At 34.5% G+C, this 17,125-nt stretch overlaps 1 protein-coding gene across 5 annotated transcripts in view; it reads left to right on the top strand.

Moving 5' to 3' along the window:
* LOC120534140 (protein piccolo-like) overlaps positions 1 to 17,125 on the top strand; it is a 215,814-nt gene that overhangs the window by 97,079 nt on the left and 101,610 nt on the right. For all 5 annotated transcript variants that reach the window (XM_039761466.1, XM_039761467.1, XM_039761468.1 and 2 more), the window contains one exon: positions 14,340 to 14,390. In XM_039761466.1, the coding sequence (XP_039617400.1) occupies positions 14,340 to 14,390 (51 nt within the window). The remainder of the gene's footprint in view (positions 1 to 14,339; positions 14,391 to 17,125) is intronic.

The raw sequence follows: 17,125 nt of genomic DNA, 5'->3' as shown, positions 1-17,125 counted from the left end.
TGTAATTATTTGAAATAATTAAATATAGGGATCCCTATATGCTTGATGAGCTGTTTAGTTGTATTTTAAGTGCCTGAGGTTGTACTACACTAGTAGTTTGTGTTCTTCAAGAAGATATCATTGTATCTGTTTCACCTTTTAGCAACCACCTTTTCTATCTATCAATTTATTTCTGAGTAAAGGAGCTCTTAAAAAGTCTGAAATATTTTAATTATAGTTCATTTTTATATTTAACACATGGATATGCTAATCTTTCATCATATTTTCAGCTGACATTTCCTTCATATTTATCACCCACATAATACAGAATGTGTGACTGCTATATACTTTTTTTATCATCAGTATGCTGCTGCTGGAGTATCTATCTATCTATCTATCTATCTATCTATCTATCTATCTATCTATCTGCTTTATGTCAAAAATATATATTTAGATTTACTGTATGTTAAATATTTTACATTTGGAAGCTAAGACTGGCAGTCAAAAAATTTGAAAAATTGTACCTTAACACTTAAATACAGTAACTAAAATCATTTTAATATGTTTTATTGCATTTATGAAGTAACATGCATCTGCATTAAAAACATATACTGTAACTCTGAAAATATATAATGGATCATTTCCCTATAAAGGTTATAGTGAGAAGTTAAGCAAAATGACACCTTTTATTGGCCAACTAAAAAGGATATATGCAAGCTTTCAAGGCAACTCATGTAATGAACCTTTCAATTAATCATTAACTGCTTATATTCTACATTAAGTGTGCAAGTTGAACATAATACCTGCTTTTGACTCTGTCATTAAGTCTTTTGTCCATTTAACACGTTCTAGTCTTTGTTTTGCACTAATGCATCTTTAGCTAGGTAAGAGCTTGTTGTCTTCCCAGTCACTCAAGTCTTTTAATGTGTGTATGTTTAAACTAATTTTGATTTTGAGTCAGAATTCAATATGATATTCCTTTAATGTCTGTAATATTCGGCTTTACAGAATTACATATACAGCAGTCAAGAGAATCCTATATGAATTATATTATATTAAGAAAGCTAAAATGTTAAGTTGCTCTTCAGACTTGATAGATATTCCTTTGGGTCAAGTAACCTCGAAGAGTATACTGTATTTGTTGCTAGCTTAGGTTCTCCTTTTTCATTTGGGGTTCTTCAGTTTTCTCTCTGTATGAGATCAAAGTGACATCATCTTTAACAGTAGGTCTCTCTTTCCCTGGAGCTTCTCTGTCCTTCCTAATGGCAGCACAATGAGCCTCAATTTCATCTGTAATGGACACTCATTGATAATCATTTAAAATATATATACTTTCTGACTTAGACAAAGCATTCAGTTTTTTCTCTTATGATAGGGAGGGAGGCTAAAGTACCTGTACAAAAACTTTGAAGAACAAGGAGAACATGCAGATTCCATACAGATAATATCCATATGCATGGTTTGAATCCAAAATTTCAGATTCATGAAGTAGCAGTAATAGCCACTGTGCCTCCCTAGCTTTGAGGCACTGTTTTAAAATTATAAATAGACAAAATGTAGCAGCTTTTTTCAACATAGTTGTCAATGTCAATTTATTTATAGAACACATTTAAAACAACATCAGAAGGGCTGTAGCCAAACCGCTTTACAATAAAATATACAATAAACATAAATAAAATAAATATAATAAAATACAATAAAATCATGATACAAACCAGAAGTAAATTGAAACAAACAAATGACTATAAGGAAGGAACCATCAGTATCACTGAAGGTCACGTAAAGCTAGTAAATAGAATGTGCCTTCAACGTCATTTTAAACAGTTCAATGAAGGTGACTCCTTAATCTAATAAGGTAATGAATTCTACAGATGAGTTGGAGCAGCTGCAAAAGCCCGGTCCCCCTTAGTTTTGTACTTAGTACAAGGAACAACAAGAGAAAACTGACCGTTAAATCTAAGCTCTGGATGGCTAGTGTGTACCAAACAATTCAGATAAATAAGTGAGAGCATACCTATGTATTTATTCAAAAACCAGCAGCAAAATTTTAAAATCAATTCTGAAACTAACAGGTAGCCAGTGTAAAGAGGCTAAAATTGGAGAAACAGAATCAAACTTTCTTGGCCTAAGTCAAAAATGGGCAGCAGCATTCTGGACTAACTACAACTGCATATCAGGGATTTGCTGATCCCAGAATACAATGAGTTACAGTAATCAAGGCAAGGAAAGATGAAAGCATGCATAACCTTTTAAAGATTCCCAACAGATAAATAAGTCTTAACCTTGCCTAAAAGTTGAAGCTGGAAAACACAACTCCTGACCACAGAATTTATCTCTTTCTCAAAAGAGAGGTTACTATTAAAAATAACCCCAAGATTCTTAACATGAGGTTTTCAAACGTCCCAAATTCAGCTTTGGCAGGAAGACCAGCTATCCGTACTTCTGTTTCATTTTGATTAAAGACCAAGAAAATTGTCAGCCATCCAGGATCTTAGTTCTACAAGACAATTGTGTAGCTGATTCATTGCAGTTACATACAGGAATATAGACTTGTGTGTCATCAGCATAAAAATGAAAAGAAATATTAAACTTCCTAAAAAATAGCTCCTTTAGGATGATGATAAATAGAAAATAAAATATAGCCCAGAATGGATCCCTGAAGAATGCTACATTTAACAGGAGTAGTAGATGAAAAAAAGGAACTGAAAGTCACTGAAACATAAATATCAGTAAGTAATCACCTAAACCAGTTAACAGCAGCCCCTTTAAGCCCCGCCAGATGCTGAAACCGCAACAGCAAGTTCTCATGGTCAGATTATCAAAAGCTGCTGATAGTTCTGGGAGGATAAGGACTGCTGCCCCACCTGAGTCACTAATAAGAGAGATGTCATTAAATACTTTCAGGAGGGCTGTCTCAACACCATGAAAATGCCTAAAGCCAGATTGGTAGATCTCAAATAAACTATTGGTATTAAGATGATCAACCGATTGATTATAAATAATTCCTCCTAATATTTTAGCCAAAAATGACAGTTGGGAAATTGGGGTGAAAATCAAGGCATGGTTGCATGTTTAAAAAAAGAAGGCACAGCCCCCTCACTAACAGAACCATTTTTAATAGCCAATAATGCTGGACCCAAAATATCAAAAGCTTCCAGTAAGAGGCGTGATGGAACAACATCAAGAGCACAAAAAGTAGGTCTAAGTGTGTCAATGGTACTTTTTTGCTGTGAAAGTGAAACCACATCAAAGGATTCCAAAACAATATCATGTCATAACAACTGGAAGTACCTAACAATACCCGAGTGGATAGTATTGATTTTGCTGACAAAGAATGAAAGAATTGCTAAAAAGGAATGAACAGTACTATTTAATTTTGTCCCCAAATGCATTAATTGCATTAAATAAGACCGTGGGAAAATCTGTTCACATGTCTTAAATGCCTCCAGGAAGTTGAACGGAGATTTCCTAAAAATCTGTTTAGATACAGTCAGCCTGTCATTTTTCCAATGCCATTCAGCCATCCTGCAGGCACAGCGCTGTTGCCATATTGTTGGTTTCTGTTTTTTCTATTATTATTATTTTATTTTTTTCTCTAAAAGCCATGCTGTGTCTTCAAGGAGTGCCTGTGGGGCCAAGAAAGAAAGTAACACCATTTGCTCTGTTTTAAAATATGAAAGATATTTACATATTTGGCCAGGCACTTCCAATATTTTTTAAGACACATACTAGCTGGTGTTGTGAAGGCAAAATTAGGCGTTTGGTAATATCAAAAAAATAGTTATCTGGTTTGAGTTACGTTAATTGTGTGAAGACACCTTGGCATTATTATTGATTAAAAAGCAGTAATGCCAGCTTTATAGTAATTATCAAATTTGTACAATAATTAAGCTCATTATACAATATATAATTGATGTAGAGGACAGGAAGTAATGGAACAAGATGATCCACTGTGGCAACCCCTAACGGGGTAGCCAAAAGAAGAAGAAGATACAATATACAATCAATACTATTAGAAATGGCCAAATGTATGGGAATTTAATTGCTTTAAATGTGTTTGGATGGGCACTTAATGACATGCTGTCACTATGAGGCAGGAAGTGGACATATCTTTTGTAGTGTCCCTCTGGAGCTGCTCAATCAATAGTAACAATTTTCATGCATATATGGCTCAGTTTATAAGGTGACCACTATAGTATTCTGTTGCATGTATGTCACACTTTGTTCCATGTTTCTAAATAGAAATTCACTTTCATTTAGAAATTGCCTTTTTTGTGATATGTATACATTAAATGGAAATGATAAAATATATTTGAATCTCATAAGACAATTTTAGAATGAATAGAGTGGGCCTGGGTGAAAGAATAGAGTCTTGAAAGTGAAAAAGGAAAATGTCCACTGGGCACTGCTATACATTATGTACAAGCTTATTTAAAGGAGTAAGAGTCAATTCCTTTTGTCATAGGCAGGCGAAAATCTGTTCCTGGGTTTGAGGCAAAAGAACTATGCTGTTGTTGTAGTACTTGCATGTTCTCAGAAATGACTGTATTGAAAAACTGCATTAAACATGCAGAAAATACTAAATGGCTGACAAACCCCAATGCCTAAATCCATACTTGTCTATAAACTGGAAACACCCAAAAAAGAAACATTTACAGATTAAGGAAAGATGGGCATTTTTTCAATTACCTTATGTGACATTACTTGAGCCTGTTACAGCTGGGATAGGCCAAATTACAAATAAGAGGGTAAGAAAGCAGTAGGAATGGTATTGAACATGTGAGTACATAGGAGTTAAAAGTTATGTATTTATTTATCTTTATTTATTGCTAATAATATATTTTTCCAACACTTTTGCCTAAGGCTACATAGCAAGCTACACACAAATGGCAGTTAGTTATCGTGGACGCAGAGTGGATGTCAAATAAGTTCAAGATGCCAAGTAGACAGTACTGGAGAATCAATGGGTGAAACAGTAGCACTAGACTGTTAATTTAATAAAATCTGGAGGGGTCTTCGCATTTATTTAGATATTGATAATTTGCATGTGCAAATAGGTTTATTTAACTACATGTTTAAAGTGTAAATACTACACTGGGACTCATATTGATGAACTAAGATTATTACACTGTACTACAATGTGCAGTTTATTATCTTACATTTATATTCAGTGTTTATGGGTTTGTATATGCATATATGAGTAAAAAAGTTTTATACACAATTGTATTTTTAGTATATTTGAAGCAAAATATTAGGCAGCATAATGCATGTACTTTGAAGTAAAATATTTAAGGAACACCATTTGTATCCTTCTACAATTGCAGAGGGGCACTCATCCTCCTACCTAGTGGCTAATATGGAGTTGTCACAAATATGTTGCTGTTAGATATTTGTGCTTTAAATTAAGTAGACATTCACAAATGGTTATTCACATACTCTTTCATTTGTACCTATTCTAAATAATAAATGAATGTTGGCTCAAGACAGTTTGTGGGTCTTAAATCAACAGGTCTGCTTGCTTTAAGATAAACAGACACAATTATATTTATGTAGATTACAGCATAGACTGATAACAAAATGCAATATAGTTTAGCTCAGCCATTATGTTGTTCAGCGTTTTATTCTTCTCTTTCTTTTTTCAGGTCTTCTCATTTTCTTTCCTTCTACTGATTTACATTTTCATTTGGGGTTTTCTGGCAATACATTTAAACCCTATAATGTGTGTGGTTTGATTCTTCTTTCTGTATACTTCTCCTCCGGCCTTGCATCATTCACCCTGAGTTTTGCATTCCCTAATTATCTCCTCACTTTCTGGGTATGATATTTCTGATTTCTAGTTTTAACACTGGGATTTTTAACACTGGGATTTATAATGTAGCTTGGGTGGCATGGTGGTGCAGTGGTAGTGCAGCTGCCTTGCAGTTTGGAGACCCAGGTTCACTTCCCGGGTCCTCCCTGCATGGAGTTTGCATGTTCTCCCCGTGTCTGCATGGGTGTGCTCCGGTTTTCTCCCACAGTCCAAAGACATTCAGGTTTGGTGCATTGGCGATTCTAAATTGTCCCTATTGTGAGGTGTGTGTGTGTCCTGCAGTGGGCTGGTGCCCTGCACAGGATTTGTTCCTGTGTTGGCTGGGATTGGGTCCAGCAGACCCCCGTGACCCTGTGCTAGGGTATAGCGGGATGGGTAGATTTATAGCTTTCCTAGTAAAAGTGGATGGTTACACAGCAGAAACGTACAAAACTAGATAAATAACTGCATTCAAGACCTCAGCCCTAAATTAATAGCACTACAGTAATCCCTCCTCGATCGCGGGGGTTGCCTTCCAGAACCCCCGTGATAGGTGAAAATCCACGAAGTAGAAACTATATGTTTGTATGGTTATTTTAATATATTTTAAGCCCTTATAAACTCTCCCACACTGTTAACATTATTAGAGCCCTCTAGACATGAAATAAACCATTAGTCAAAAGCTTAAACTGTGCTCCATGACAAGACAAAGATGACAGTTCTGTCTCACAATTAAAAGAATGCAAATATATTTTCCCTTTCAAAGAATGGGTGTCAGGAGCAGAGAATGTCAGAGAGAGAGAGAGAGAGCGCACGAGAGAAAAGCAAACAATCAAAAAATCAATACGTGCTGCTGAGTTTTTAAGTATTCGCACCGCGATAAAGCAGCTGCAAAGATGGGGGCAATGTGAAGGTAGTCTTTCAGCATTTTTTATAGTAGCGTCCGTATCCACTAGGCAAACAGCTTCTGTGCAAACAGCCCCTCTGCTCACACCCCCTCCGTCAGGCACAGAGAAAGTCAGAGAGAGTGAGACAGAACGAGAAAAGCAAATAATCAAGCACCGCTCGGGAAGCACATCGTATATCATTAAGGAGTTTTATTTAATACGTAATACATGCTCTGATTGGGTAGCTTCTAAGCCATCCGCCAATAGCGTCCCTTGTAGGAAATCAACTGGGCAAACAAACTGAGGAAGCATGTACAATACTTTAAATTAAAAGACCCATTGTCCGTAGAAATCCGCGAACCAGCGAAAAATCTGTGATATATATTTAGATATGCTTACATTTAAAATCCGATGGAGTGAAGCCGCGAAAGTCGAAGCGCGATATAGCGAGGGATCACTGTATTTAAAGCATATCACTTCTTTGGGAAACCAAATTACATTATGATACACCTATTGGAGCGGTGTGCAGAGTAAACAAAATCACAAAATTGTGTTCCGCTTTTTTAAGCTGTTCATACTGTATTTGCATTATTTGGAAAATAAATAAAATATTCCAGTTCACCAGGACAAGAGTCTTGCCTGCAAAGCCTGACAAGTAGGACATACCGTATAAACTTGACCATAATGGTTATTTCTGAATTGATAATAAAATTAGTTATGCAAATTCCAGCCTTTTAACTTTATACTTTCTAATGGTATATTTATGGGCACATTCCATTTTTAGTGCATCAAAATAAATTAAAGGTTAATTCATTTATATGCTTCTTTATGTAATATTTTACTTACTGCAGTTTTTTTTAATGTTTGCTTGTTTGTGCCTCTTTAAATTATGCGTACTCCTTAAAAAATAAATTCATGAAATAATCTTTTTTAATTTCCTGGATTATTAAATGTCTGAAAATGTTAGTATTTCATAGCAGCTATATTTTTCAGTATAACAAGTAGTAGGTTTAGAAGTAGGCGGTGTGTTATAGTAGACATTAAACTATAAGGCTGCCAGTTCAGTTCTCACACATGGTTTAATGTGTGAAATTGTGATTTAATTCCAAAAAGTTAATATACTGTATGTAGGCAATTGTGCTGTATCCTGATGCACAACAGCATTAATAGTATTTATTACTGTTTCTGATTAAAGTGCAACTTCATATTTTATACTGAATTGAACTATTATTATTTTACATCAGTAAGAATCAAATCTGTCAGATAGATGAGAAAAATGTACCTAAAATAAAATGAAATATATTAAAGACATGTGCTTTGGGATCTATGGTACAATTCTCGTTTGCTTGCTTAACAGTAAGGCACCTGATCCACACTCCCACCTTCTTGTCATCAGTAGGCTACCATTTACTATCACTGAAATTTAGGTTCCATTTTCTCTTGAAAACAGTATGACATAACCAAATACATGCTAGACAGGTTACTTGAGTTAGATGTATTTCAGATGTTATGGCTTCACTACACAAAGTTTCTTCCTTGTATAACAATTCCAGCCATTAAATCAGTGTCTAGATATGATATTGTTATATGGACCAGACTCACAAGATAATCTTTGTACAGTGTATTGAAACTGGCAAAAGTCTAGGCACAATATCATCTCAACATATAGAGCAAGATGTTTCTAAAAATGAAGACATAAACAAATGAAACATAAATACTTTATATTGCATTCACATAGCTAGACTTTTACTTCTGAGATGATTTGTAAAGATCTTTCATGTGTTAAGATTGTTTCAATGCCTTACTCCTCTTTCCATGTTTTGTTGTTTTTCCCCATTATTCCTTTGCTGGTTGTTGTTTTCATATTTTTTTTTTTTTTTTTTTTTGCATTTTAATTTATCCTTACTCGTTGTTGTTTTTAATTTTTTAATGAGAGAATGTTTCCTAATGTATTTTTTCCCTCACGTGCCGTGGTGGTTATTACTGCAGTCACGTGAAGGATTTTCTGGGGACTTTTTTCCCCAGGTTTTTGTGCTGTATCATTTGTTCTTATTCTTGGCCTCCCTTTTGTGGTTCCCCTTTTTGAAAAGTTAGCAGTCTGGGACCACTTTTCCTTTTTGGGTTCTTTTAGTTTTCACTATTTCATTTTTGTTAATTGTACCTTTGTTTATGAAGAGTTGAAGTTTAGGACATTAGTGACTTTTGTATTTCTTTTTTTATATAGTTAATTGTTTCGACAAATGACTATTATTTGAGCAATTATTATTTCTGATTTTGTAACTTTTACATTTAAAAGGTTTTTAAAAAATCTTTATTTGATTTATAAAATTAACTAAATCATTGAAGATTTGTTGGGCAAAATATTTTTTATGGTTTTCCTGTTCTTGGACTATCATAACATCATGCTCCTGTCCAATGTTCTGTGTTCAAAGTGTACTCAAATTTGCATTCATTGGCTGCCAGGCATTAGAGCCACTCCTACCTTATTTGGAGGAAAAAGGATATAAATTTAAATTTTGCTTTATTCCAAAAGGTTAAGGGTTTTACCAGGTCCATATCCCTGGTATGTGTTTCTCTTAAGTATATTTTATTGTTTTTATGACTTATTATGTTTTCATATCATTAAATATGTTTCTTTTTGTATATTGTATTACATTGTGACTAGTTTTGTTTTAGATTTTCATCATTTTATATTGGTTTCTTCTATTAATTTTGGTACTTATCTTTTCTATGTTTAGCTGAAGGGGATGGGACCCTTTGTTTCTGCATCTGTGGGGACCACCCTCAGCTTATGTGACAATATTTGTAATCTTGTTTTTTGATTCTTTGTAGTTTGCTCTTTTTGCATTTGTCATTTGGTTTTGAATTTTGTGTTTCTATTTGGAATTTGTTGATTTTCATTTGCTTTTTGGAGGCAACATTTTGTTTACGTCTTCTTTTGTATCTGAACTTCCTTTTCAATAAACTTTCTACTACTACTACTACTACTACTACTACTAATAATAATAATAAAATATTATTATTATTATGTACTCGGTTCTTTCTCATTTTTTGAGAAATATATTCTTACTAGCAAAATACCAAGCCTTCAGCGGAGAAGTAGTGTGTTAAAGAAGCAATGAAAAGAAAAGGAAACATTTTGAAAATAACGTAACATGATTGTCAATGTTATTGTTTTGTCACTGTTGTGAGTGATGAGTGTTGTTGTCATATATATATATATATATAAATATAAATATAAATATATATATATATATATTTACACACACACACAAACATATATATATACATATCTATACATATACACATACATATACATACACACATTCATACACACACATATATACACACAAATACATATATATATATACATACATACACACACACATATATAAACATATATATACATATACATACATATCTACATATATACACACACAGCTATTTCGGATCAGTGCAATACGCTGCTTGTTAAAACGGATAACTCCCGCTCTTACGTGCAAGTCTGCGTGGATATTATGAACTATCGTATTTGTTCAAGTTCTATTTAAATTTTAAATAGAAGGAATTTTTATTTAGTCGACAGAAATATCTTTGGTAGGAATGGTAAAACAGACAGGAATATTATTCCTGAATAAATCAACTCAAACCTTAAACAACTTATAATATTTTGCTCTCCATAAAAATATATCCTGTCTAAATTATACAAGTTAGAAATAAAGTAAACATTAAAAGAACAAACATTCAAATTTCTTTACTCTTATGTAATTTTATATTTTATAAAAAATAAACTTAGATTTTAAATATCCCAAAAGATTTTGCTCTCCATAAAAATATATCCTGTCAAAATTATACAAATTCAAATATGAACATGCTGCATAACAAAACCTAGAAATATAAATAAAATGTGTTCCTTTCAGCAATAACAAATCAAATCATTCAGTTGTCTTTGCTCATATGTCATTTTAGAGCTGGACGCCTGGCATCTTTTTTTGGCCACAGGTTCGTTTCTGTTTGGTGTGAGGTTCTGTGTTGTGGAGATTCTCAGGATGGATTGCAGGTGCTCATCAGTGAGGTGACTCCTGTGTGCTGTTTTGTTAGTCTTTATCACTGAGAAGAGCTTCTCACACAGATATGTGCTACCAAACATGCACAAGGTTCGAGCCGCATGTAGACGGACTTTTTTTGTTCTTCAAAGTCACCAAAGCGCCGTGCAAACTCAGTGCGCTCAGTTTATCAGCAAAGTGCGATTTGGGAACACCGTAGTGACGACTTGGTTTAACATTACTTGGTAATAGGGAAAGTGGGGCAAGTGGTTGTGTCTCCCATAAAAGCAGCCTCAATTGAAATCACTTTGTGATTGTGCACGGTAAAACGTCCGCTGAAGTGTCAGATTCTTATTTAATTCTTCTGCTTTCTGTATCTTCTGCATTGCATTCAGGTTACCCTGATGTTTTGTCTCATAGTGCCGTCTTAGATTAAATTCTGTAATTACAGCCACATTAGCTCCACAAATGAGACACACGGGTTCAGTAAACATATACTCAGCCTCCCATCGCTTTTAAAGGCTCTATTTTCAGAATCAACTTTTCTCTTCAGCATCGTGTGAGCTAGCTTCGCAATAACTTGCAGCATCTTAAGGTAGACTTGATTAACGCGTAACTGTTCGGCAAGGCAGCTGAAGCGCTGCATTATGGGATCTGTAGTTTATTGTGTTACCAGCGCTTCATATACCCGGCTTTAATAACAATAATACAGTATATAAAATGATCTCGGGCGGATATAATTACACGCCGGGCCGGATGTGGCCAGCTGCCCTTGAGTTTTACACATATGGACTAAATAGAACTTGAAAAGATATATTTTTTCAAATGTGATCGCACAATTCAGATAGAGTTGACGCACACTACAGCCTGCATGCCTCAATAAGTCATCCTCCCTCTCTTATTTTTTACCGTTCATCTAATGAATACACTGAGTATGGCTTTACCAAAACAATCACTGATGGCGAATAAAGTATCCATTATTCGAGTATGTAGATCGGGTTATATATATATACATATATACCCGTGTATCGCAGCGGAGAAGTAGTGTGTTAAAAAAGCTAGAAAAGAAAAGGGAACATTTTAAAAATAACGTAACATGACTGTCAATATACAGTATTTGTTTTGTGAGTGTTACTGAGTGTTGCTGTCATCAAGGATTTGATTATCATTATTTCTTTCAATCAGGTTCGTATTTGTAGGATGTGTTGTGTTCAAGTTACATTCCGTGTTTGTCAATCGCTGTAAAGATGACAGGTTTCATTCATCGATTCGTTTCTTACTGCATCAATAAACAGCTCGTCTTCTTCTTTATCTGAGACCTGACACACTGCATGCACGGGTTTTTTTTACACTGTCTTCCTTTAGCGGGACATTGACTTTTTCCACCGTGTGCTTTGTTTCCACAGTAGCTGGATTTATGAATATGCTTATCAGACGCTTCATATTTTTTGCTGCCTTTTCAATTGTGTAATTCGGTTTTTGTTCAGCACTCTTTGGAACTGTTGCCTTTTATCTGTGCACTGCGTCAGTTCACGTGAGCCACTCGGTGTACATGCATCGAAGGTTCCCAGCTGTGCTGGTGCCATCTCGTGCTATGTCCATGGCTGTATTTAATGTTACCTTAGTCCTGGCACTTAAAACTTTCTCTCGCAGTTTCGCTGAGTTTGTGTCAAACACCACCCTGACCATCTCATCTTCCTCTCCATAAGCACAGTCCTTCACCTGTGAATATTTACCCGTGGCAGTTTGCTATTGGATTGCCGCTGACGGACGGCCTTATATGGGCAGGCACTAAATTACAAACGCCAGCGGCAGCCTGTCTATGAACTTAATTTAAAGTGTAGGTTTACATCGTGCTTTGTTTCCGAAGTAGCAGAACTGATGAATATGGTTGTATGTGTCACTCGCTCGCTTCTTATTGTTTCGCTGCCATCTCAATTATATAATGCATGTTTTCTTCAGCGCTTTTTGAGGTCTTCCTGGTTTTCTATGTACTGCGTGATTACGTGGGAGGCGTGATGATGTCACATGAAACTCCCCCCCGGCGTTGAAGCTCATCTCCATTACAGTAAATGGAGAAAAACTGCTTCCAGTTATGACCATTACGCGTAGAATTTCGATATAAAACCTGCCCAACTTTTGTAAGGAAGCTGTAAGGAATGAACCTGCCAAATTTCAGCCTTCCACCCACACGGGAAGTTGGAGAATTAGTGATGAATCAGTGAGTGAGTGAGTGAGTGAGTGAGTGAGTGAGTGAATGAGGGCTTTGCCTTTTATTAGTATAGATTCTTGTTTATGTGTGCAGGCTGCACACTGAGGCCAGACTAGTTTGTATCTGCAGGCCTCCATGGAGTATGAAGCATGTTTTGGAATTTTTAGGACTCACGTTTTAACAATGAAAACATTATCCTTTCAAATCTTTAAAAAAATGATTCAGGAATTTTGGTGCGAGCAATTAAAGCACCTAAATATGATACTGTTTATATCTGTTACTTACCAGGTGTTGTTTGTTGTTCATGACACAACAGGCTTCTACAGGGACCAATACTATACAAACAGCAAACAGCATCAAAATGTCAATGAAAAAATTCTCAATTTACTTGTTTCACATAATGCATATTTCAGATATCCAGTTGTATGTTCACCATGGCCCAAAAACATAGATTTTTGATAAACTATTGCTAAATGGAAAACTTTCACAAAACCTCTTGTGAACGACTAGGGCATGAATTGAAGATTTGACTCTCCCTTTTTATTGTAAAAAACGCTCAATATAAATCAAGGAATATTACGCTTAGAACCTAAGGTTTACCAGTGAGAAGACATTGGGAGTACAGCACACAGGCATAGGATGTTAACAGATCAGAGATGAGCAGCCAAGTGTATTTTGTAACTAAATGACATACAACTGCAATGTAGATGATGTGAAAACCTTGATAAGTTTATTACAGGGATTCTGAGTTGGATGTCTGAACACTTTAGCTATTAGACAATATTGCAGGGTTGATGCACAGAACAGCCACAAGTCATTTATTTTTATGTTTGGAAATGAATGCCCAGTTCCCTTTTTTGTTCTTTAAAAAAGATAATATTGCATAATAAATATTGTATCAACATTGTATAATTTCTTAAAATGCATTTCTAATTATTTGCCTGTAATGTTAGACAAAAAATAAGCTTTCCTGTCCAATTCCAAAAATGATTAAACAAATACAAGTAACAGAATTCTTAAAATCATTCCGATTTTCATTTTTTCCAGAATCTTAGCATTTTTTTTAAATGATATTGTTATTTGTATTGTGTGCTAATATGGTAACCAAGTAAAACAGTCAAGTGTACTCTGATAGTGGTAAGTAAAGGCTGAATCACAAGTAAAGGAAAAGAACAAAGCACACTTTCATTTCCCTACTGTGAATGATATACATAGTGATTTACACTTACCTTTTATACATGTTTCTTGTCCTTTTGATTGTTAGTCATAAGCTGATGTCTAAACCCATAAAAATGAAAAAAATATATGCCTTCTTTTTAATATCATTGTACAGTATACAGTGTATACATACCAATTTTACTCTTGTTTTATTTTAAATTGCTTTCAGACATTGTACTTAATAGCATATATTTGTTTTGTTGTTGCAGCCTACAGATGGCACAAAGTCTCATTCACATCCAATCACAGGTGAAATACAGGTATGTAAAACTAAAAATTGTGTCTTATTAAAAACAATGCAAATAAAATGGTTAACTTATAAACTCTAAAAAGGAAATTCTCAGCTTATTTTCTTGCAAACTTCTGTCACACATGACTTTCTCTGCATTCTCAACAGCTCTTATCAGTTCCCCTAAAATCATGTTGAAGAATCAGCTCATCCATTTCTAACAAACTTACCTAGTCAGGTTGAAGGGGGGATAACACCTATCCACCCAACACTTGGATTAAGAAAGTCCTGAGTACCAAACTATTTTGAAAGTAAATTGTAAAATGTTTACCAAAAATGATAACATATAATTAAGTTTATTTGACATATAAAATTAGCAAATAGATGCAATTCCCAAATAAAGTGAAGTTTGAAAAATAAGGAAGAGCAAATAAAAATCTTTACTAATTAGCTGCTCCTCTCAAAACACCTTCTAAATCAACTACAAAGTTGTGTTTTGATTGAGTTGTACTGAACAGATAATGAATTGTGCTTAAAAATGTATTTAAATAAATGGATTTTTGTGGAAAATGCAATGACATAAAACTGTGAGGAACAGACTATGACTTGCAATAGATCTCTTTGATAAATCTTAAAATAATAACGGAGGAAAGTTAAAAGACTGCTAGTAGTTGATAAACTGCACTGGACATTAGGCTATTAATCTAAGCATCAAGGCAAGAGATACCACACGAGTTAGGTATCTACGTACTTTCATCACACATCTGATGCACAACAAGGACCATTATAAACAGTTTTACAATCACGTTTGGTTATAATAAAATGAAACAAATCCATAGAGAGTAGTAGCTCCGTGATGACCCACCCACACATAGGCTATTTTATTTTTACCTTAAAGTACTAAGGTGATGTTGAGTACACAGACATATATTTTAAACATGTTACTTCTCTTAAAGATATATTATGTATTCTTTCATTTTAGGTTCCACCATTACCTAAATAACTCATAAATACTGTATGTTTTAGTCAAAGTATTGTCTTAACCTTCAGTACAATATATAAATACGGTGACTAGTCAATACTCACCATTTAGACAAATTAAGGCATGATCTGATTCAAGTGTTTGTAACATCACTGTCACATTAAAATACACGATTGACTCACTAAGAGTTGTTATGCTAAAGGATGCTCCCCAACACACATTTACTACTATGAAGGTTGTCTTGCACAGCAATTTTTGGTAGCTACATTTTTGAACGGCCAATGTTTATGCAGCCCATCTGCTAATTCAATGACATAAATCAACACTGCACTTTATTCCATTATGAATTTCATATTGGCCGCTTACACCAGTTGAGTAACACTTACAATCCATTTATTATTACATGACTGCAGAGTTGCAAGTTCAACTGACCATACAAATCAGGTGTAGTCATTATGCTTTCATGGATATTTTGCTTCCTCACCAGGTTCTAGATGTTCTTTTCTAAATAAGCATAAATTAACAAGCAAAGTTAAAAATTTTAACTGTTTAGTAGTTATATAAATATGAACGAATTATTATGTAAATTCCTGTATTAACACAATTAAAGTTCAGCCTGTGAAATAACAGAAGTTCAATTAAAGAAGGGAATAGGTTGGAATGAAATCCTGTGACCATGTTGGCCCTTCAGGACCATGATTGCAAAAGCTGCTCCTCCAAGCTTATCCCATTTTCCCCTTTGAACAAATGTGCACCTAAAATGTCATAAAGGATATTTTAAAAACCTAAATATGAACTCAAGAGTTTAGAAAATTTGACATTATTGACTTAGGCATAAGAATTGAATCATGCAGTATGTTAAAAATGTTTATATAATGTCAAAAGAGAGGAAATCTTTACCAGTGCAAAATAAGAGTGCATTCCTGTCATTAAAGCTGAATTTGTGCTGCTTACTTTATTCTGACATCCAATAATATATTTTAGCAATTTTACAGGCCTTATAAGATGATGTGGTTCACTGACTACAGTGTTCCTAAAAGAAAATCTCCTCACAAGCTTGTACTTAGATAAAAAAAAATGTAATCCTGGGTTTTAAAGATGAACAAGAGAATAGCACAGCGGTTAGTAAAACTGACTAACAGCTCTGCCTGCTTAGATATTGCTGAAAAATATTCATGTATAATATAGGATAAAGCGGGTTTCCTCTCTTTTTTCTGTAGAATGACATGTAACACCTGTACTGCAGCTCCCAGCCCTGAGCTAGAACCTTTACCTGCACGTTTAATATCTCACCCCAACCGCCCACAAAGTGAAATGTCTAATGAAACTAAAAGTTTTTTTTGTGTGTGAAACTGAGTGGAGATTTCTGGTATGCAGTGTTGCTTCTCTCCATTTCATGAGGCAATATGAACTACAATTAAATGACACTCTTGCAAGAACATACCAAACACTATAATGGAAGAACAACTAAACCAATTGAATGTGACCCAGTGAAACCCTGATACTTTTGGAATAAAGCAAAATTTAATTTTATAACCATTTACCTCCAAATACAATGAAGTAGGAGTGGCTCTTATGTCAAGCAGCCAATAAATACAAAGTTAAGTACACGCTCTCCTCAGGACTTTGAACAAGAGCATAATGTTAGAAAAGTCAAAGACCAGAAAAAAACATAAAATATATTTTTCTCAACAAATGATTTAAATAATTTTATAAATCAAATAAGAGTGACCATCATTGGCCTTTGCCTACATTGATGGACAGTCCTGTTCTTCACTTATCAA

The sequence above is a fragment of the Polypterus senegalus genome, chromosome 8 (assembly GCF_016835505.1).
Source record: "Polypterus senegalus isolate Bchr_013 chromosome 8, ASM1683550v1, whole genome shotgun sequence".
Taxonomy (NCBI): domain Eukaryota; kingdom Metazoa; phylum Chordata; class Cladistia; order Polypteriformes; family Polypteridae; genus Polypterus; species Polypterus senegalus.
This window is presented reverse-complemented; position numbering and strand designations above follow the sequence as displayed.